The sequence below is a fragment of the Cucumis sativus genome, chromosome 7 (genome assembly GCF_000004075.3).
Source record: "Cucumis sativus cultivar 9930 chromosome 7, Cucumber_9930_V3, whole genome shotgun sequence".
Classification (NCBI taxonomy): Eukaryota; Viridiplantae; Streptophyta; class Magnoliopsida; order Cucurbitales; family Cucurbitaceae; genus Cucumis; species Cucumis sativus.
In genome coordinates, this window is record NC_026661.2 from 11354768 (window position 1) to 11375563 (window position 20796).

Sequence of the window (20796 nt, forward strand, 5' to 3'; positions counted from 1 at the left end):
GAAAGTTTGAGAGTGTAATTGCTACTACCATATAGACATAAAGACGTTTATTACAATAAGTAAATTATTATAATCAGACTGTAATACATGATTTTAGTTTGAATTATAATAATATATGATTGGTGTAAGGGTATATTAAAATAGTAAAAGTTGTAATAAATATTTATCATAAACGAAGGATTTGAAGTAGTATTGGTACCAAAGCATGGAACTTGGTTTATAGCTCTATTGACCCACCACCTCCGTGGATAGTTGAGAAAGAGAAGATGAAACGAAAGCTAAAATGGCGAAGCCGAGCAAAAGAAAAAGAAAAAACAATTGAAGAGAGAGAGAGAAAGTTTATGTGTTTGTATGTCAGGTAAGTGGCTGTAGCCGTAGGGTCATATGGTCTCCTCATCCTCAACCTCTCCCCGTTTATCTATATATTCCCTCTCTTCCTCCTGAATCATCAGATGAATAATCTTCTTCTTCTTCTTCTTCTTCCTCCTCCCCTCTTCTTCTTTTACCTGAATTGCAGCAAAACCCATAATGGAGAAACTCATAAACTACTCAATTTTTAATTTCTGCTTCTTTTTCTTCAGGATTTGAATCCTTTTCAACGATGCTTACATTTTGTATTGTTATGTGTAAACAAAAAGTTAAATAAAAAGAAGAAAATCTCTATTTCTTTTCTCTCTTCTTGTCCTGTTCTTACTGCACGTCTGCTTTCCTTTCTAAATTACCCTTTTGGGACATTGAAGCGTGAATTCCGGGGGAATGGATTTGAGAAATTCTTCTCTGAATCTCTTGTGATCTTTGATTCTCTCTTCTTTTCACTAATGGAAGTCACTGAAATTTTAGTTTTAGTAATACCCTTTTTCCCCTTCACCAAATCACAGTCCATGGCGGTTTCCGATCATCTTCACCCGTTGTTGTCTTTTCCCGTGAGTCTGATATTTGAATTTCTAATATGGGGAACTGTTTTTTTTTCTTTCTTTTTCTTACTGGGTTTTTTTTTTTTTTTTTTTTGTTCTCTTTCAATTTTCAGGGGAATTAGATCTAGAAGTAAAATTAGCAAGTGAGAAATGATGGCCGGTGTTGGTGGTGGAAGTGGTGGATGTTTACCTTCTCCGACGAGTAATAGCAGGAAATTGAGTTCGTCTTTCTTTGGTTCTCCGAGATTGTTTACAAGTTCTTCTTCAAAGGGATTGTCTGAAACTGAGGCTGTAATGAGTCCAACTTCAATTCTCGAACCGTTTTTGGGTCTGAGAAATTCGTTTTGGGGAGAATCAAATTCACCCAGAACGCAATTAACAGAGTCCAAACGACCGTGGGATTCCAAAGGAATCGGCCTTGCCATTGTCGACGGTTTAACGGAAGAGAATTCTGATCCCAAACCCTCGAAACCCGATACTCGAATGGTTGTATTGGGATCTCAATTAAAGATACAAATTCCTCCTCTTCCGCCGTTCGTTTCTCCGACCGACGACTCTCCAGTTTCGCCAATCGAATTCGGGATCAAGACGAGGAATTCCCATCTGGGTTCCTTATCCCCCGTTTCATCTCTGTCTCCGGCGAAGAAATCTGCGTTTGGATCCTCAAGCTCCGGCCAGGAAACTCCGAATTCTCCCCTAGTTTTCACCGGCTGTCTCTCGGCCGGCGAAATCGAACAATCAGAAGATTACACTTGTGTGATCTCTCACGGCCCAAATCCCAAAACCACACACATATTCGGCGATTGTGTAATCGAAAGCGGGTGTGGAGTATACTCACCCGTGAGAAAAGAAAATGGGTTTTTCAGAGATCGAACCAGTTTTTCACCGGAAAATTTCCTCAGTTTCTGTAACAATTGCAAGAAGAATCTTGAACAGGGAAAAGATATTTACATGTACAGGTAGGAATCCAAAATTAAAATCCCCGCCCCCCCCCGTCCCGTTAATTCGTTGTTGTTGAATTTCAATGTCTCATTGGTTTGAGTTTTTACAGAGGTGAAAAGGCATTTTGCAGCGATGAATGTCGATACCAAGAGATGATGTTAGAGGAAGAAGAAGAAGAGGTTTGAATTGAAGAAAATCCATGGAAAATAATGGCAATATGATAATCATTAATGATTAAAACAAAATTGGGATTTGATTTTCTTGGATTTTCCAGGAAAATGATTCCCATGTGTTTGTGCTCTGTTTTCTTTATCTTCTTCTTCTTTTCTTTTGTTACCAAGTACAGTGACCCAAAAGCTCGACGATGTACAATTGGAATTTTGTTGTATGTTTAATTAGAGAATTTAATTTCCCAATACGTATACACCTTTTTCTTTTCTTTTCTTTTCTTATGTCAATGATTGTGTCTAAAGTCGTCACTATGAAAGAGAGCCTCATAAGTGTAGAAAATATCATTTTTTTCGATAAATGTAAAAACTTGAATGTTAGTTAAAATAAACACTAACTGTCTGTTTAGTTTCTATTTTTAATCAAGTTTAGTTTTGGATTATACCTACCACTAATGAGATGGTTTAAAGTTCAAAGGATTATTTCTTTGCCTCCCACCTTCTTCCACATATTCTCTATCTATCCTACTTCATAATTTCATAATTAAAGCCACCTCCCGCTAACTAGCTAAGTTGCATTCAACTTACCTTCTTCAAACTTGCATTTATATCAAGGAGTGTTTATTGGTTATTATAGTTTTAGATTATTACTCTTCAATTATAATAGTTTGTGTTTAAGAATGAAAAATGAAATAGTAGATGTTTTAAGGATAACTTTAAAATGGTAAAAAAGATATTTATATGTAACATTTCGTCGACTAAACAATGACCGTTTAATTTACCTAATGCTTGTTAAATTACTTATAAGTAGTAACATTTTGTCGATTTTAAGAGACATGCACATATGGGTGAAATTGAAAATTTTTAATTTTTTGTATATATAATTGATGTCATGAAAAGTGTACGTATTTGACAAAAACTTTAATTTCACTTGTAAATCACTATCATATTTATTTAAACATTTATTAGGTTTAAATATGAGTATGACATAAGTTTAGTAGGTTTACACGTGTATACAAAAGATTACATTTATTGTAATACTTGTATGTAAACATGACTACATATAGATGGCCTTTTTTTCTTATGCTGAAATTTGAAGTTTTAAGTTGGAAACTTACATATTGTACCTAAAGAAAAGTTAAAAGGTTTCTTGAGAAATGTAATGGAAAAACGTAACTTGTTGATACAAACTCATTTGAATTGGTTTTTTCCTCGTTTACCTAAGCTAGATATTAAGAATACCTTAGTGGCACAACCATTATCACACATCTCGTTGGACGGAGTGACAACAACCAAATTACTTCTCCATATTTGAGAAGCTTTAGGATTCCATTCAATTATATTTTACTTAAGTTCCTCAGTGAGGATAACCCTGAAATTCTCGTTCAATAATGGGATAAATTTTGGCCAATTTGAATTTGGAGTAAATGAAGGTAGCGGGCCAGGTCCAAGATCCAACAAACAACGTTCCCAGCCCAAATCCAAGGATCATCGTCGCCGTCGTCATTTGACAAGAAGCTGGATGAAGAGTTCATAAAGAAACAAAGAACGGAGCAGCTGCAGAAATCGAGAGGGACAATCAATTTCAGAAAAAGGGTGTTTAGATTTGGATTTGGGTAGTGATTTTGATCATTTTAATCGTCTCATTTCATTTCCTTTCCCGATCCCCTACTCCACTGGATCCCCACGAACGGATGCCACGGAACCTACTTTAAAACCTTCATGTCGCAGCCCGTTTCAATTCCAACCGCCCCATCCGATTTGGACGATCACACCCTTCTCGCCTCCAACCGTGGTAAATTTATCAATCTATCAATCCATCAATCTTACTTCGAGCTGAATTCTCTCTATGTAGTTGTACCTATTTGAATTTGAATTTGGGTCGGTGTTGAATTGGGGAAGTTTTTATGCAAAACCCCTTTTTTAGCTTTTTGTTACTGTTAGTTTTTGAATGCTAACGTTGGTCTCATGAACTTGGTCCAGGTGTTGAGGAAGTTGACCCATTGATCTCACGTGTGGATGGAGAGTTGTCTAGAGTCAGGTTGAATGATGTCAAATGCTTTGGGGTAGATTTAACTCCTGATAATGTTGCTGTTGCTATGGTCTATTTTGTTCAAGGAGTTTTAGGCCTTGCAAAGCTTGCTGTCGGTTTTTATTTGAAAGATGATTTGCATTTAGATCCTGCTGAGGTACATACTTCCTTTACATTCATGATTCTTCACATGGATTAACTTTGTTGTGTATATTTTGCATTCATCTTTAGAACTTTGCCAATAATTTTCTGCACTTCTAAGAAATTAATTGTTGGAAGTACCTTAATATAACTGTAACAAATTATGTATGTGTTTGACTAGACAGCTGTAATTTCTGGTTTTGCTGCATTGCCATGGCTGATCAAACCTCTCTATGGGTTTATTAGGTTGAAGTTCCCCCTCTCTCTTTTACTCACTATTCAAGACTCAAATAAGTTCCTCTCTTGTTCATTTTCATAATAATTGTTCGGTTATTGCAGTGACTCCGTTCCTCTTTTTGGCTACCGAAGAAGGTCGTACTTGATTTTATCAGGGCTTCTTGGTGCATTCTCATGGAGCTTTATGGCCACCCTTGTTAATAGCAAGTATGGTGCTGCTATGTATATACTTCTCGGGTCTCTTTCTGTGGCGTTTTCTGATGTTGTATGTCTTTACTAATATTTTTTGTGCTATTTTTTTTCAAGATAATTTTCTTTCATATGTAAACACTTTGTTCCATAGATAATTATCTTACTAATAAATCTATCAAAAGCTTTCTCTTCTAGTCTACATTGCTTTCTTTTGTCGGAAGTTGCAACATGAATTGACCATGGAATTAGTTTCATTTCATGCGACTGAAACTTGCTTTTGACTATACTGAACATTAATGTAGGTGGTAGACTCAATGGTTGTAGAGAGGGCTCGTGGTGAATCACTAAGCATGTCTGGTTCTCTCCAGTCACTATGTTGGGGATCTTCAGCTTTTGGTGGAATTGTTAGTTCATACTTTAGTGGTTCCCTGGTGGATTCTCATGGTGTGAGGTATATACTTTTACCGATGATCAAATGTTCCTGCACTTTTCCTAGTAGTTAGGTGAGCACTAAAACTTATGAATATATTCTTCAATTTGGATCTCTCAGGTTTGTATTTGGAGTAACAGCCTTATTACCTTTGTTGATATCAGCAGTTGCTGTTCTAGTTGAAGAAAAACGTGTTTGTGTTCCATTAAATGAGCCCAGTCTTCCCTCAGCCGGATTGGGTTTTCTTGAAACCTCAAAACAGCACATACTTAGCTTATGGACTGCTGTTAGACAGCCAAATGTTTATCTTCCCACACTGTTCATTTTTCTGTGGCAGGCAACACCACAGTCAGACTCAGCAATGTTTTTCTTTACGTAAGTGCAATTTGCTATCTTGATTGTTATCTTTCACTTTGTGCTAAATTGTAGAGTTGAACAATCATTTTTTTGGTGTTAAGTGTTAAATACTCGAGATCTTACATCAGTACATGACATCTTTTCTCAGCACAAATAAACTGGGATTCACCCCCGAGTTTCTTGGACGAGTTAAGCTGGTTACTTCAATTGCATCTTTGGTTGGTGTAGCACTTTACAATGGGTTTCTTAAAAAGGTTGCATTGAGGAAAATTTTTCTAATCATGTCAATTATTGGTTCAGCTCTTGGGATGACGCAGGTTCATTCAGTTTTCCTCCCGTTTTGTGCTCATGTTGTTTGGAACTAACAGAAAATGTGTCTGGTTTCCTTTTTGTCTAAGTTCTTGTTTATGTATGTGGCTTAGGTTTTTCTTATTACTGGATTAAATCGAGAGTTTGGCATAAGCGATGAGTGGTTTTCTATTGGGGACTCTTTAATCATCACAGTTCTTGGCCAGGTAATATGTTTTTCCTGGAGTGTCACAGCCCTGTCCTTATTCTTGTCCTTAATTCTTGAATGCAAAGTATTCTCAAGGATAATTACGTTTTTCAACTTCTTATTGCTGTGAGGGTAGAACATAACATCAGCACATGAGGGGGTGGATTATTACTCTAGGAGTTCAGGGGTCCTGTGTTCAAATTCTTAAATTCTTATAATAGATCCTTTGTGCAAATTCTTATTACCTTTGTTCAAATTCTTATTAATTTTCACTAGTTGAATCTTCTACAAATTTTCATTTTAATTCAACAAATTTTCATTTTCAAACCCACAAGGGGATGATTCAAGTATTGATATAATTAATTGTACCATAGCCCATTAGTTAATATTTGGGTTAGATCGATATTTAACACAAGAAACCATGGAGTTCGAAAAAAATATCTATTTGCTAGCAAACCTAATTCGTCAAATTAAATCAATTCTTAATATGAGGAAATGGTTTAAATATCAATATCAAACGATATCTGGAATAATTGACAATATATTCCTTGACAGACCTACTCTCTTTCAACACCTTTCCCCAGCCATACAAGCCATTTGATTTTAAATACCACTCATGAACCTTCTCTTATTTTTAGCTATTTTAGCTGCTGTTTCCTGTCACTTTCTAGCTTCATTCTTCGTGGAAAAGGCTAACTCAAGTCTTTTTTCAGGCTTCTTTCATGCCTGTTCTCGTGCTAGCAGCAAGAATATGTCCAGAGGGAATGGAAGCCACGCTTTTTGCAACTCTCATGTCTATATTTAATGGAGGAAGCCTTGTTGGAGGTCTGGTAGGTGCTGCTTTGACTCATCTCTTCGGTATAACTAAAGATAGATTTGACAATTTAACCACTCTAGTAATCCTGTGCAATCTGAGCTCCTTATTACCTTTGCCCCTCCTTGGCCTTCTTCCTGAGGAAAGTTCTGATCTTAGCTCAAAAGAGAGCTCAGATGTAGAAATGAAAACAATTTAAGTCTCAACCTTGCTTCTTCTTCCCCACTAAAACAAGACAACTCATTCATAGATTGCCAAACATTGTTGCCGACCAGAGTGAAGTTGACTCCTGTAAATTGACACTGTGACACTGCTTAAAGCCATATCTGGCGCATGTAGCTTTCCCGTTTGGATTTTTACATGGCTTTGTGCATCAGCAAAGGACCCCAAAAAACATCTCATGTGGTTGGCAGATTCTGCTGTCCACATGGTAGGGCCTGCTGTTTGCCACATACTCTGATTCCTATCTCAAACTTCAAGAACCAGAAATCTTTCTTTTGAGTCGTCAAATTGGTAATGTGCCAAGTTGCCAGGCAGCCACCATTCAATGGTACTTCTGGATTTTATTGCATGTTCACTTTCTGTTCTGCTTGAGATGTTTTTCTTGAAGTGCTCTGTAAACAGCCTTTTTCTGTCTTTTTAGAACAAAAATTCAGAAAACAGATATATTACATGTTTGATTAGTTTGATTTGTATTTATATACAATAGATACTGCCAGCCTTGCATATAAATAGCAGGCACATAAAGCGAGGTGCTACGTACTCTTCTATACACTTTGACATGTGATTGGAAACTGTTTAGGGATGTGACTGGAAACTGTTTAGGGAGCGGAATTGAAGTCTGGAATTAATATGTTTATAAAATTAGAATTAGAATGTGTTTAGAGTGCAAAGTTGTCTAAGAGAGTTCATAATTTTGTTTGGAGTGCAAAGTTGTGTTACTAAGTCAAAGGTGTTTGATGTAGTTTTTCGTAGTCCTATAAACTTACATATGTTTTACAATTTTTTATGTGGAACCTCTCGTGGTAGATAAAATTCTTTTGTTTTATATAAACAACAAAATTACAATGTCCTTTCACACAAGTGGAATTTATGAGTAATCACCACAAAGTAGGAGATCAAGGGATTTAAGCTTTCTACGACATCTTGTGACAAATTGTAGGTTAGAGTTTTCTCGTGTATGTTTGTGTGAGAGTGCGACTATAGTCATATGTTGACCAGATAAGTTGATGATCAAGAGTATATAAACAACAAGATAAGTTGATGATCAAGAGTATATAAACAACAATTATCTTCATTTGGTTGAGGTTTTTTTTTAGGTAAAACGGAGTATAATCATAAGGTAATTTATGTTTAAGTAGACAAATATCATACCATCGTTGAGATATCTGGAGGTCTTTTGTTACCATCGTTGAGATATCTGAAGGTCTTTTGTTCCTAACAAGTGATTTTATTGCAACACTAGGCCATTTGAGAGAATCAATTCATATTGATCACCCAAAGAGATTGTTGGATTTGGTTGCAGAAGGTGGTAAACAAAATAGTACTATTGTTTCATTCAAACGAAGTTATTTTCATCTCTCTTTAGAGCTAAGATTGATATGAAGACTTGACCATTTAAACTGCGTGGGTTGTTGGACAATAAATTTAAAAGTTTTAAGGACCAAAATTTAATCAACTAAAAATTTAAAAATAAAATAAACTTCATGAAAGTTTAAAAATCAAAATTGTATGTATTTTACGTAAAATCATCATATTATAAAATATTTGGACATTACAAAAAATGGTCCTCTCAACTAATTCAAAGGCATTTCCCTTTTTTGTTTCCATTCATTTTTCTCAAGTCTTATTATCAAATAGTATGTTGTTGGATTTGGAGTAAACTACTTGACATTGACACTTCTATTTTTTATAACAGTAACAATCAAATTCATTTTACTTACTCAATGTGGTCGAAGATATCAATTTTGCAAAAAAAACGTTGATAGAAAAATAAGAACACTTTTTTTTTTATGCATGTTATAGTTGAAATATTAATCCATACCTTACATTGATGTCAAATGTATGTTCATATAAACATAGTGACGAAAATGTTGACATTTTGATGAAAAGGTAACGTTAGAGCTCCAGTTTTTACGAGAAAAAGAAGCTGAATTTAACACCAAGTTTAAGAAACAGAAAGAAAGTTTTTGTTTGGGAGATGGGTTTTGTGGTTTGGATGAGAATTTTGAGAGGGTTTAAAGTGCAACCAACCAAAAAGACATAAAAGAAGTTGAAAGTTAGAAATTGAATCATGGAATGAAAAAGGAAAGAGGGAAAGCAGTAAGAGTAGTAAAGGCAGTTGGGTTGATGGATATCCACCGGACAACCATTTATTCATGTGAGTCTATAATATTTGACCCTAATCTTAGGGGCTCTCCCACCAACCACACATCTTTTTATTTCTTTCATCTAACTTCAAATATTCTTTTCATATTACATTTAATTATTTACCCCCACATGCTAATCATATATAAACTTACACTTATGATTACAAATTTATTGTATATTATCGTGTTAATAACAACTTTTGTTATAATGATAGTAATTAGTGAGGAGGGACATGTCAAAAATGACTTTGATTTATACTCGACTTCACTAAAAAAATATGATTGAGAGAAGAATTCAACAGGTTACAATGTTCTAATAACTTTTTTTGCCCATGAATCACTAGTAAGGAAAACTTACCTAAACTCTTCCAAAAACATCCACATACACAAAATATATACTAAAAACAATGAGGTTTTTCTTCTTCTTCTTCAAGTGTTAAAAACACCCTAAGACATAATGCAAATATATGGTTTTGGGTTCCATAGTTTCTCAACAATCTCCCACTTGAAGTTGGAGATGATACAAGCAACCTGCCTCCCGAAAGTCCAATTAAAGTTGTGTACAACTTCTCACTTTTATCAACAAAAACAACATTTAGTAAACATATATGTAGGATTCCAACTTCTTGATATCTTTCAATCACCGTCGAAAATGATACACCTCATCTATATGTATATCATTCTCGAATGAAACATTGGATTGTTCTTTGTTAAATGACTAATACTTGAAACGTTAGAATGTGAAGTTTTTTTTTGCCAATTTCAAAAACCAAGTTATATTATGAAAGGAGCAAAGTTGTATCATCTCTTTACCTTTGGTTATTGAAATACACTTAGTCTTTCTAGTAGAAAGAGCTAATATCTTCTGTAATCTAGAAATCCAATTAATGGTTGTATTATTCAAAGTAAAAACACACCCGAACACTTTTTCTTTTCTATGTATATACACATAACCCTACATTTTAAAATTTAACAGTCTAGAGTTCAAAACATAATCAATTGTGTCTCTCATATATCTTAAAACCTGCTTCACAACCTCCCAATATTGCTTTCTTAGCTAGATAAATCATGCACCCACTAACAACTTCTATAGCATGTGTAATGTTTAATTAGACACATACATCAAGCTATATATAACTGAAACATATGACTCTTGTTCGATCATCTCTTTTCTGGTTAGTAATGGGTGGGTGCTCTTTAGATAATCTAAAATGTACAAGCCAAAGTAGTACTTATAGATTTTGCATGTTCCATCAAAAATTGATTTAATTCTTGATAGCATTGAAAATACACGTATTCTGCTTAAATCGGGATCGTTATGGTATTTGGAGGTTTAAAGCGTTAATGAGGCAAGATTCTAGATTTATCTTTCGATTTACAATCTTATGAAGTTTTGAGTATTTATCTCTTGTGAACCTATTGAGCAATTGAATTCTTTCATTGAGTTTGTTACTATGATTGAATTCGTCTGGAAATACTGATAGTTAGTCATTTATATTTAATCAATTGTTATAGGTCTAATTCTAATATGTAATTATTAGATATGAATCACATGATACAAAAGCTAAAGCTAGAATTGTTCACTAATTAATTAGGCAGTCTCAGTCTAATGACATTTGTCTAACTAGCTTTTAGGCTTAAATTTTTATCGAATATTTAATTAGGTAATTTCAAATTGTATGATCGACTTAGTTTTTGTCCCAAATCTTAATGCTTATTGATTTACATATTTAGGATGCTTCATATAAACATAAAGATTAATTTGAATTATAGGATGTGTTCACTGCTCTAACTTCTCTAGACATGGTTTAGCTAAGAAATATAGTTCATAGTTTGCTAAGGGTACAATATGCATATTGCATCAATGATTGAGTTGTTAATCAACTAAATCAAAATTGGGGTTGAGAACGGAATAATTATTTATGGATCGACTATGTTACTATGCTATTACAACATAATTGGTGTTGAGAACGGAATAATTATTTGGACGTTCGATGAAAAGCTTCGACAATTTCCAATCGATCGATCAATCAATTCCTTTATCATATGTTCTTTTCGTAATTTTATAGTGTCATTGCACCAATCTTTCCTCTTGATGGTCGTTTCTAAGATTTGTTTGGCATCTCTTAAAACTTTCATATCAAATTCTTTAGATAACCCAACTTTTATCTTTTAGAATTGAATTTCCTATCTGTGTCCACTTGCTATCAAAATGGCATCAATGTATAACAATACAATAATGTAAGAGATACCCTAAGATCTTATTTACCAACAATTGATGTTCTTGACACCTTTGAAATCCACTGTTGCAAATAAAATTATCAAACTACTGTCTAAAAGCTTTTTCGTGATGATGCTTCACTAAAATTTGCAAAACATTTTCTCCTACTCCTCTATAGAATTCATGTTGGTTGTACCAATGTTACAACGACACTCAACAATGATTTATCTCATTTTGTTACCGTAGTTAACTTCAAATGAAATAGCATACACAGTTTATTGCTATTTTAAGCTCTCACTTCGACCTTTTTATCTCGTTAATCGGACAAAATGAACACATAGTTAATTTAGAATATGTATGTAATATGAATGTTAAAGAATAATATGAACAATTAATTTGGATACACATTTGAAATGAAAATTCCAAGCTAGGGCTTAATGATCAGATCAATGAAGATTATGGTGGGGATCCATATATACCCTTTGTATGGCCTTAATCAGTAGTTTATTGAAAGAAGAAAAAGGGTATTTTGATAGTACACACTTGATTAATGCTTTTTAATTCCAATAATGTCAATTCAAGGGACATATAGTCTATTATATTAATATGTGACCACCTCTCATTTATGGTTTCTTTTCAACTCACTTTTTTCTGTTTTTACCTTAAACTTTCGACCTTCATCTAAAAATTATATTGGGAGAGTTGTTTTGGTTAAATTAGATTAAAAATTGACATAATAACGAAGGAACGGTGTAAGGTATAATAAAACATTTTCCTTTATAATTTTAGATATCAAATAGACATCAACTTATTCAAATCTTAGAACGATAATTTTTTTCTTTCCTAAATTTAGGATATGATGTTTGTATATTGAGAAAGAAGAAAAAAGTATTGTATATTAATTGGAATCCACATGCACATTCAACTTTATGTGTAATATTTTGCTTAAAATTCAAGAACATGTTGATGAAGAAACATATTGGTGTGGGAGAATTTTGATATATGCTATCTTTGTGTTTTTTACAACAAATTCCAGTTGTGCTAATTAATTTATTATAATACATTTTAAGTTTCCATTATATAATAAGTCCTCAAAAAGAAAGAAAAAAGAAAATTGCATTGAAGGCCATGAGATTAGAGTGGGTGCACCACCACAACCATCACAACTACCACCAAGAACCCATTAAAAATCCACCCATTACAGAATGTTGCATTTAATTTCATGATCTAATTAATTAATTTTGTCCCTTCACATATATATTTAACACTTATAATATATATATATGATTAGGACTTGGATTATTAAATATATGTTACATCAATCACCTCTTGTTTCATTCATCATTTGAACACGTTTGATTGATCGAAAAAAATTAACTATAAATTACTATATTTTTATTTTAATCTAATATACATATTTATTACGATATCATCTTTGTAATAGATTAAACTTTTGACCTCTAAAAAAAGAAAGTCATGCTAAAATATAATTAAGATGTGATAATGATCGATGATGGAATAAACTTATTGATATTTTTATTTACTACTAACAAGAAAATAGTTTTTCATTAATTGTTAATATTTAGTTTACAACGACACAAAATAAAACAAAATAGATGCATGTGGTAATGTACTAGTAGTGTTTCTAAAAGTCTTGCAAGCCCATTATTATGAAAAAAAATGTTTCCTCAATGTTTTAAATAATTTACTTTCAATTTATTTGTAATTAATAAGTTGTTATTTAATTTTGAATAATACTAATATAAATTTAATTATTAGGGTATGGACTTGATTAAAGTGACATTAAATCTAATAATCATGCATTTCAAAATACAGATGTGTGCAAATTTACTTAACTTAATGATGCAAATACAGAATCATTCTTGCATCATCTAACAAGAGAGAAAAAAGAAATTAGTAGCTAAAACTAACATTATTTATATATAGCACACTGAATTTGAAATATAAAACTATATTTTGAATTGCTTGTCGAGGACATAGAATAACATAAGTAAATAATTAAATACGAACCATGTTATAAATAATAAATAATAAAAATATGAAATAATTCATATGTTACTTTATTATTATAATAATAATAATAATAATTTTCTAAAGTTTGGAACTTTAAATGATTCACATGAAGCCAAAAAGTTGTTTGCATTATTATTGCAGGAATACATGGAATTTGAGCACAATCTGCGTATCTAACTTTTCTTCTTTATGTTCTTTAAATATCACTAAGATTTTAATGACATTTAAGGCAAAGAAAATGTATCTAAATTACAGATATATTTTGCGAGAAACAAGTTCTCTAAATGCCCCCCCTTTTTTTTTCTCTCTTTTCAAATTTATAATTCTATCACTTTTTTTTCTTCATATAGTATTAAGAAACAGTTATAAAAACTTAGCTAATGAAATTGAAAGTAATTTGAAACAAAAATTGGATATTTAAATCCACTGAAAACAAAACCTAGTTCTTCACATAAATATAAAAGAATCCATGAGAGTAAATAAAAACAAAACACGCTATTTAAATAATTTTACAAAATAAAACAAAAAAATATAAAATATATGTAGAAGACTTAGAAACATAAAATAGAATAATTAAAATGAGTAAAGAGTTAATTTTAATGTTTTAAAAGATAATGGAGAAAGTATATATATATATATAATAATATAGAGAATATTTTGGAAGGTCAATTCTCAATTATTTCCAACTGAAACTGAAAGTGTTTTTGTAAGTGTCCCACATCAAAATCATAACCTAAATTACAATATACTATAACCCTTATTTCCCAACCTTTAGCTAAACGCCATATTTTTCTTTTAATGAAAAAATGATTGAAATTATTTATAAAACATACAAAATTTCATAGTAAATATTTTACATCAAAATGGCTTTCAATACATTAAAGTTCAAAATATATACTTACAAGGGATCATTTTAATATGAATTATTAAAGGGGAAATCAATATAGTCACTCCAAAAACTCAACTTTTTGTAAGTCAAAAAAAATTTATCATCTCTTTATATTTCCATGTAAAATCTAAAATACTAAAAAGAAAGAAAAAAAAAAAAGTTATTTGATAAAGATAGAATTAGAGATGATTTGGTGTGAAACCAAGCTTTTTGTCGGGTTTTCATTATGTAAACTTTTTTAAAAGATATAAAATAACCTACTACTCATTTTTATTTTTATTTTATACACTTTAAAAAAAATTGATCTTATATTCTAAAAAAAGTAAAAATTGTTAATTGTCTTTAAATTATACTATCACTTCTAACTTATAAGTGGTGATATCAATTGTTATTACTAATAGTTGATATTAGTGATAACTTGAAATTTTTAAAATTTGAAAAATGTGTTATCAAATGCAATTATTTTCTATTTTTGTATATATTTGATCTATTTTTAATTTATTTCCTAAATTGTACTCTGAATTGAACGAGGAAGATTGTGAAAGCGAGTTTGGAGTAATTCATTCTATTCTATTTCTAGTAAGAGTAGAAAGGTTGGATTCACATCCTACTAATATTGTAGTAAGAAAAATTAAAATTAGAAACTCTTTTTATTTAATGAATTATTAAAGAATTTTGTAAGAGAAAAAAAAGGGTGTAAAGTGGGAATATTTTAGTTCCACATATTTGGTTTTTTTGGGATATTTAATGGGACCAAAGATGAAAACATTAAATGGTAGAAAGAGCCAATTTAGAGGCACCCCTTGACCCACTTTTGTTTTTATTTTCCATAGCCCCATGTCCCTTAGAACATGGAGGAAATTATGGCAGATTTCCCTTTCTTAATTCAACCCCTCCTTCCTCTCCTTTTCCTTTTTCTCACAACACATATTTATTTCCCCAATACCAAAACCATCCATCTAATTAACCATCACAATAACAATCATATAGTATACTGTAAGATAAAATACAAAATTCTTTTATATGGAATATAAATCAAGTTCTTTATCAAAATACAACATATAAAAGAGAGAGTGACCTCATTCAAAAAAGAAGAAGCATAACCTCACTTTCCAACTTTCCATCCCCATATCCTTATTTTCAATCAAATCCACCAAAAAAAAAAACAAAATTCTCATATTTTTTCCAAAGCTTTCTTCTTCTCTCTCTCTCTCTCTCTCTCTGTGTGTATATATATATATATATTGCAGAAGAAAAAAGAAAAAAGAAAAAAGAAAAAAGAAAAGGAAAAAGAAAATTTTAGAGTAATGGATGAAATAGAAATAGTGAAGTGTGAGTGTTGTGGGTTAAAAGAAGAATGCACAAAAGATTATATCAGTGAAGTGAAGGCCAATTTTGACGCGAAATGGCTTTGTGGCCTTTGTTCTCAAGCCGTGGGTGATGAAATTTTGTTTAGACCCAAAAACAACCACCACTCGCCGCCACAGCCGCCGCCTTCGTCCACTGGTGGAATTCAAGATGCCGTTAATGCCCACATGCTTTTCTGCCGTAAGTTCAAATCTAACCCTGCCGTTAGAGTCGCTGACGGCATGAAACAAATCTTGAGAAGGCGCTCCTCCGACTTGTCGTCCTCTCAATCCTCATCCTCATCTTCTTCTAATTCCACTTCTTCTTCCCACATGTCGTCCTTCTCTTCTCTTCGATAATTTCAAAACCCTTTTTTGTTTCCTGATCTACTGATCTTGTTCTTCTTCATACTTTTTTGCCTTCAATTCTGGTTATGGCTGTGTACGTTAAACACTTTTTTCTTTAATTATATAATACTTTTTTTTTTTAATTTTCTCGTAAGTGAACGATTTTCCTAACAAAATAGGAAGATGTGAATTCGGAAATGAAATATCTATTGCTACGTTGATATATCCGTATAATTACTTGATATATAATTGATACGATTTGTTAGAAAACGTTATAAAATTATCATCTATTAATCTCATATGAGTATGAATATGGATGATGAATGTTAATATCAAAACTTATAACTTAGTTTGATTTTAAAAATAAATTAACTATTAATTTAAATAGTTATTATGAACTTATCAACACAAAAATATTTGTTGGGTACTGATGTTGAAAGTGACACTATATATCAATATTTTAAAATCTTGTCCATGCATGAAAAATACATACAATATTACTCCTTTTTATTTGAAAAGAGATGTATACGTCACGTATACGTTGGCTATTTTTTGTATTTATTTAATTTAATCTTGCTCATCTTAATATTATTTAATTTAAACATAACTCAATTAATGGATGAAAAAGTTTAGAATTACAAAATTTGAATACCTACTCAACCTTTTTTTTCTTTTGGTTAAAACTACAAAATTAATGGACAATGGTTGGTTTCTTCCACCTTCCTTTCAAGGGGAAGTTTAGTAAGTTTTGAATAATAAATTCCTATGATTAAATTGAAAATATAAAATTGGATTTGGAAGTAAAAAAAAAATGCAATAATGACTAGTTATGTAGTGTTTTATTGAATTTAATTTTCCATCGATGAAAATGTTATATGAATTATGAAATTAATTTCTTATAACCATTAAATAGATTATATATATATATCTTGATCATCCATAAAAGTCAAATACCTTAAACCCTATTCTCGTATGTTATTGAGTATTATATACAAATTAAAGTGATGAATTTCCTTTTTGGGGGAGGGTGAGGGTTAGGGATTTGTTTATAATAAAACTCAATGATTAGATTGAAGATAGGTCGTCATTGGGTGTGGCCTAAAGAATTAATTACTATCATTATTATTATTATTATTATTATTTTGTTTACTTTTATGCAATGAAGTGATAAATTAAGTATTGCTTTTTAAATAATATTATTGGATTAAGTGGGATTTAAGAATTCTTGAGTGTGCTTAGTTGAAGTCAAAACAATATTAATTATATCTCAATTGGGTTGATTAAGAAGGAAGAGTAGAGTAATTAAATCCCTTAGGTACACTTAATAATCTTTCTTTAATTTCTCTATCTAGGGAAACTAAGAAGAAAAATTAATATCAACTTAAAATCTCAAACGTATCTTTCACAAAAATAACACTCATTGGTATAGTTTCTTATTTGATTTTTGGTTTGAAGTTTATGGAAACTAAATCTATAAATTTCCTTCCACCTCCAAATCTTACTCTCCTTTATACCAGTATGATAATTTTTTAGAAATAAAAAAGTGATTTAAAAAAATTTACTTGAATTCAATTTTCTTTTTACTTACAAAATAAATAAAAACTATTGTAAGAAATCTCCAGAAAGTATGTTAATTTTTAATTGCACAAAGGAAAAAGGAAGTTTCATACAAATTCATTATATTTAAAAGACTCAATTGTCTTGTTGATTTAACTTGTGCATTTGTCACCAACTTGTACTTTGCTAAAAAATTAAAATAAAAGATTAATAATTTGAGTGTATTACACTCTTCAACCCAAAGTTGTTGAAGTTATTTATAATTTTTTAATGCAATTAGCCAAGATATTTCAAGAATTTTCTATTTGAAAACTACATTAAATGATACAATATTGTAATCACTCTCTCCATATATAGATATATTAAAATGTAAATATTATAAAAACTTGCTACCACATCATATTCCATTTATGATTTTTTTTTTTTTTGGATAGGAGACAAGTTTAAGTCGCATTTACACTAAATACCTAGCTAACAGCTTAGGAAGAACTTTATAAGATTAACCAAAGGCAAAATAATAAAATAGGATAAGGTGTGTATCATTGAAATTAATGTGAAAATGGATGGTCCAAAATAATTCCCTGTAGTACAATTGATGATTGTTTGATAAGTAAATAAATAATAAGTTGCATGCATGGTAGAGATTGAATTTTGCACCTTATAAAAAGTAGATTAGGTGACATATGTTTTCCTTAGATTTATCAATATGTGGCTTTGGAACAATTTGTGGAGATTATATTATTATGTGTATTATTAGTGATTTAATGATATATACCATTTTAGATAAATTAATACAATATGCATTTAAAGTTTGACGTCACAAACTTTTGATTTTTTTTTATTTTAATCATTAATTTTTAAAACTATATACATAGTGGACATATTCATTCAAATGATTTCGATTTTCCCAGTGGGCTACCGTTGGGCCAACCATATTGGACTCTTAACACCATTCCTACGATGGCAGGCCCATTAATACACAAATAGCAACCTTTTCTTTAATTAATATTATTAAGAAATAATAATTAAGGAAAATTGTAATGGATGAATAGGATATAGTAACATTTTAAATAAATTATAAATATAGAAAAACTATCACTGATAGATTTGTATCACTGATAGACTTTTATATGATATATCAGTAATAGACCAATATTTGCAACATGGTCTATCAGTGATAGACTTATATCATTGATAGAATTTAACAAATTTTGCTATATTTGTAAATTTTTTAAAATTGTGCTATATACTTAATTAATTTGAATTTAATTGCTAAATTTGCAACTATCCCAATAATTAATCAAAGATATTATAACATTTTTAAAAAGTTATAAATATAATAAAACTATCGTTGATATACTTGTATCGTTGATAGATTCTATGATCTATTAATGATATATCAATATTTATAACATGATCTATCAGCGACAGACTTCTATCGTTGATAGAATTTGACAAATTTTGCTATACTTGCAATTTTTTAAAAATATTATTATATCCTTAATTATTTTGAATATAATTACTAAATTTGCAACTATCTCTAAAATCAAGGGGCAAATGGTATGATCAACTATTTAATTGCCAACAACGGAGATAACTCTCACATTTCTAGAGTAAAACCTGGGTTTTGGTTGATCGTAATTGATATGATTTTTCTTTTTTAGTGGTTGAAAACTCAATCTTTCATTATGTGTTTGTTATTCTAACAAAATTTCGACTTCCACCTAAAAATATATGTTAGTTATTAGAAGCTCATTTTAGGTTGGATATGTTTACTTTTATTAGTCTACTAGTATAAAAATAAGGAAATTGCATCCGATTAAGGATATGGATGTTCTAGAAAGAAAGAAAGGGAAAAAATAATAAAAATAAAGAAAAATGACCTGATCCGATTCAGACCATTTTGACCTGACCCTGAATTTGGGTCGGATCGGGTCAGGTCTTAACATTGTGGAAGCCATGCATCTCGGATCGGGTCAAGTTTGGATGAAAACCAACCTGATCTAGCCCAATTACACTTCTACTAAATTCTAATTATAAATCATAGGGACTAAACTCTATTCTTTTTAGGGTAATTGTAATGGATGGTCATTTGAGTAATAATAATTAAGGATATAGCAACATTTAAAAAAAATTGCTAATATAGCAAAACTATCGTTGATAGACTTGTATCACTGATAAACTCGTATGATCTATCGGTGATAGACCAATTTTTACAATAGGGACCAAATTTGTAATTTAACCTAAAAATTTGTATAACTGTTATTTTGTATTATTATATAATTTGTAGTACATTATGTAATACATGTTATATTGAAAAAATCAATTGAGTTTATAACTTGACATATTCATGTATTTGAAATGTTTTTATATGTATTTAATATAATTCTACTTTTTGCTAGGTAAAAATCAAATTCACGATCCAATCAAAACATTAATAAAAAATGTTTTCAAAATTTGCATTGTTTTTTATCTGAAAACAACTTTAAGAAACAGGATCCAGATTGTCTATCAAATGCTTATCTATTAAGCTGAGTTAATCTGAAATTAAACATAAAACATAATTTAGATTTCCTAAATTATTCTTTATAATTTCAAATTAGTATTTAAAATAATTTTCCTTAATTTTTCATACAAATATTTTTTTTAAAAAAAATTAACATGTTTATTCTATATGTAGATTGAAAATTTGAAGAAAGAGGAGGCTAAGACTATAAATAAAATGTTATCAAAAAAGATTTTGGTACTTACCCTTAACTACATATTCTTGTGATCATTTAATCTTTTTGAATTGAATAATAATAACGAGACATGAATTCATATATCTTGATCAATAGTTTATATTTTATGCCTTTGTTCGAATAATGCAAAATAATCTCATTGAATGAAGTGGGTATGCGTCATTGTGAAGAACCCTTGCCTTCCAATTTTCTACCACCTGTTGTCGTCGATTCCACACTCCAACTACTGTCGTCGTTGTCGCCACAACAAGCCTTCACATTCGAACCCACCAATCTAGCCACTGTCGTCGAATAAATTTACTTAGAAATATGAATTTTAATGACACTTGAGATAGAAAAAAAGGGTAGAAGGAAATAAAATGTGTCGTTAAAAATAAAAATGCTAAATTTTTTGTTACAGAATTTTCTTGCAACAAATTGAGTTTTCTTGACACAATTTTTATGTCGTTAATTAACGACATAAATTATGTGCCATTAAAATTTGCCCTAAAAAAAAAATCAATGTTTTTCTTCATTTGTACACTTTCTGATCCCTCTTGTAAACCACGATTGAAAAAAACTCTTACTTC

General features: G+C 30.8%; 3 protein-coding genes across 5 annotated transcripts; all 3 read left to right on the top strand.

Moving 5' to 3' along the window:
- Positions 1-223: 223 nt before the first annotated feature.
- LOC101210425 (FCS-Like Zinc finger 8) lies at positions 224-2411 on the top strand. 2 transcript variants are annotated; one of them, XM_031888660.1, is made up of 3 exons: positions 224-358; positions 1028-1873; positions 1966-2411. In XM_031888660.1, the coding sequence occupies exons 2-3, from the start codon at positions 1065-1067 to the stop codon at positions 2039-2041; spliced, it is 885 nt and encodes a 294-aa protein (XP_031744520.1). In that variant the 5' UTR covers positions 224-358; positions 1028-1064; the 3' UTR covers positions 2042-2411. The 2 variants fall into 2 exon arrangements, with proteins under 2 accessions (XP_031744520.1, XP_004139816.1); XM_004139768.3 differs by lacking the exon at positions 224-358 and adding an exon at positions 378-923.
- Positions 2412-3183: 772 nt separating this feature from the next.
- On the top strand, positions 3184-7516 carry LOC101210669 (folate-biopterin transporter 1, chloroplastic). 2 transcript variants are annotated; one of them, XM_004139769.3, is made up of 9 exons: positions 3184-3818; positions 4007-4212; positions 4378-4442; positions 4536-4698; positions 4928-5076; positions 5176-5430; positions 5561-5729; positions 5835-5927; positions 6622-7516. In XM_004139769.3, the coding sequence occupies exons 1-9, from the start codon at positions 3746-3748 to the stop codon at positions 6919-6921; spliced, it is 1473 nt and encodes a 490-aa protein (XP_004139817.1). In that variant the 5' UTR covers positions 3184-3745; the 3' UTR covers positions 6922-7516. The 2 variants fall into 2 exon arrangements, with proteins under 2 accessions (XP_004139817.1, XP_031744519.1); XM_031888659.1 differs by lacking the exons at positions 4378-4442; positions 4536-4698 and having other exon boundaries at positions 3197-3818.
- An 8026-nt stretch (positions 7517-15542) lies between these two features.
- Positions 15543-15941, top strand: LOC101209523. The gene has a single exon (XM_004139832.3). It carries the CDS (start codon positions 15543-15545, stop codon positions 15939-15941), a length of 399 nt encoding a protein of 132 aa, XP_004139880.3.
- Positions 15942-20796: the final 4855 nt, after the last annotated feature.

Bases quoted from the DNA above. Each gene is read 5' to 3' on its own strand.
- LOC101210669 (XM_004139769.3), top strand. From the start codon at position 3,746: ATGTCGCAGCCCGTTTCAATTCCAACCGCCCCATCCGATTTGGACGAT. The intron at 3,819-4,006 runs GTAAATTTATCA...AACTTGGTCCAG, and splicing joins CCTTCTCGCCTCCAACCGTG to GTGTTGAGGAAGTTGACCCA. The intron at 4,443-4,535 runs GTTGAAGTTCCC...CGGTTATTGCAG, and splicing joins CCTCTCTATGGGTTTATTAG to TGACTCCGTTCCTCTTTTTG.
- LOC101209523 (XM_004139832.3), top strand. From the start codon at position 15,543: ATGGATGAAATAGAAATAGTGAAGTGTGAGTGTTGTGGGTTAAAAGAA.
- LOC101210425 (XM_031888660.1), top strand. From the start codon at position 1,065: ATGATGGCCGGTGTTGGTGGTGGAAGTGGTGGATGTTTACCTTCTCCG. The intron at 1,874-1,965 runs GTAGGAATCCAA...GAGTTTTTACAG, and splicing joins AAAGATATTTACATGTACAG to AGGTGAAAAGGCATTTTGCA.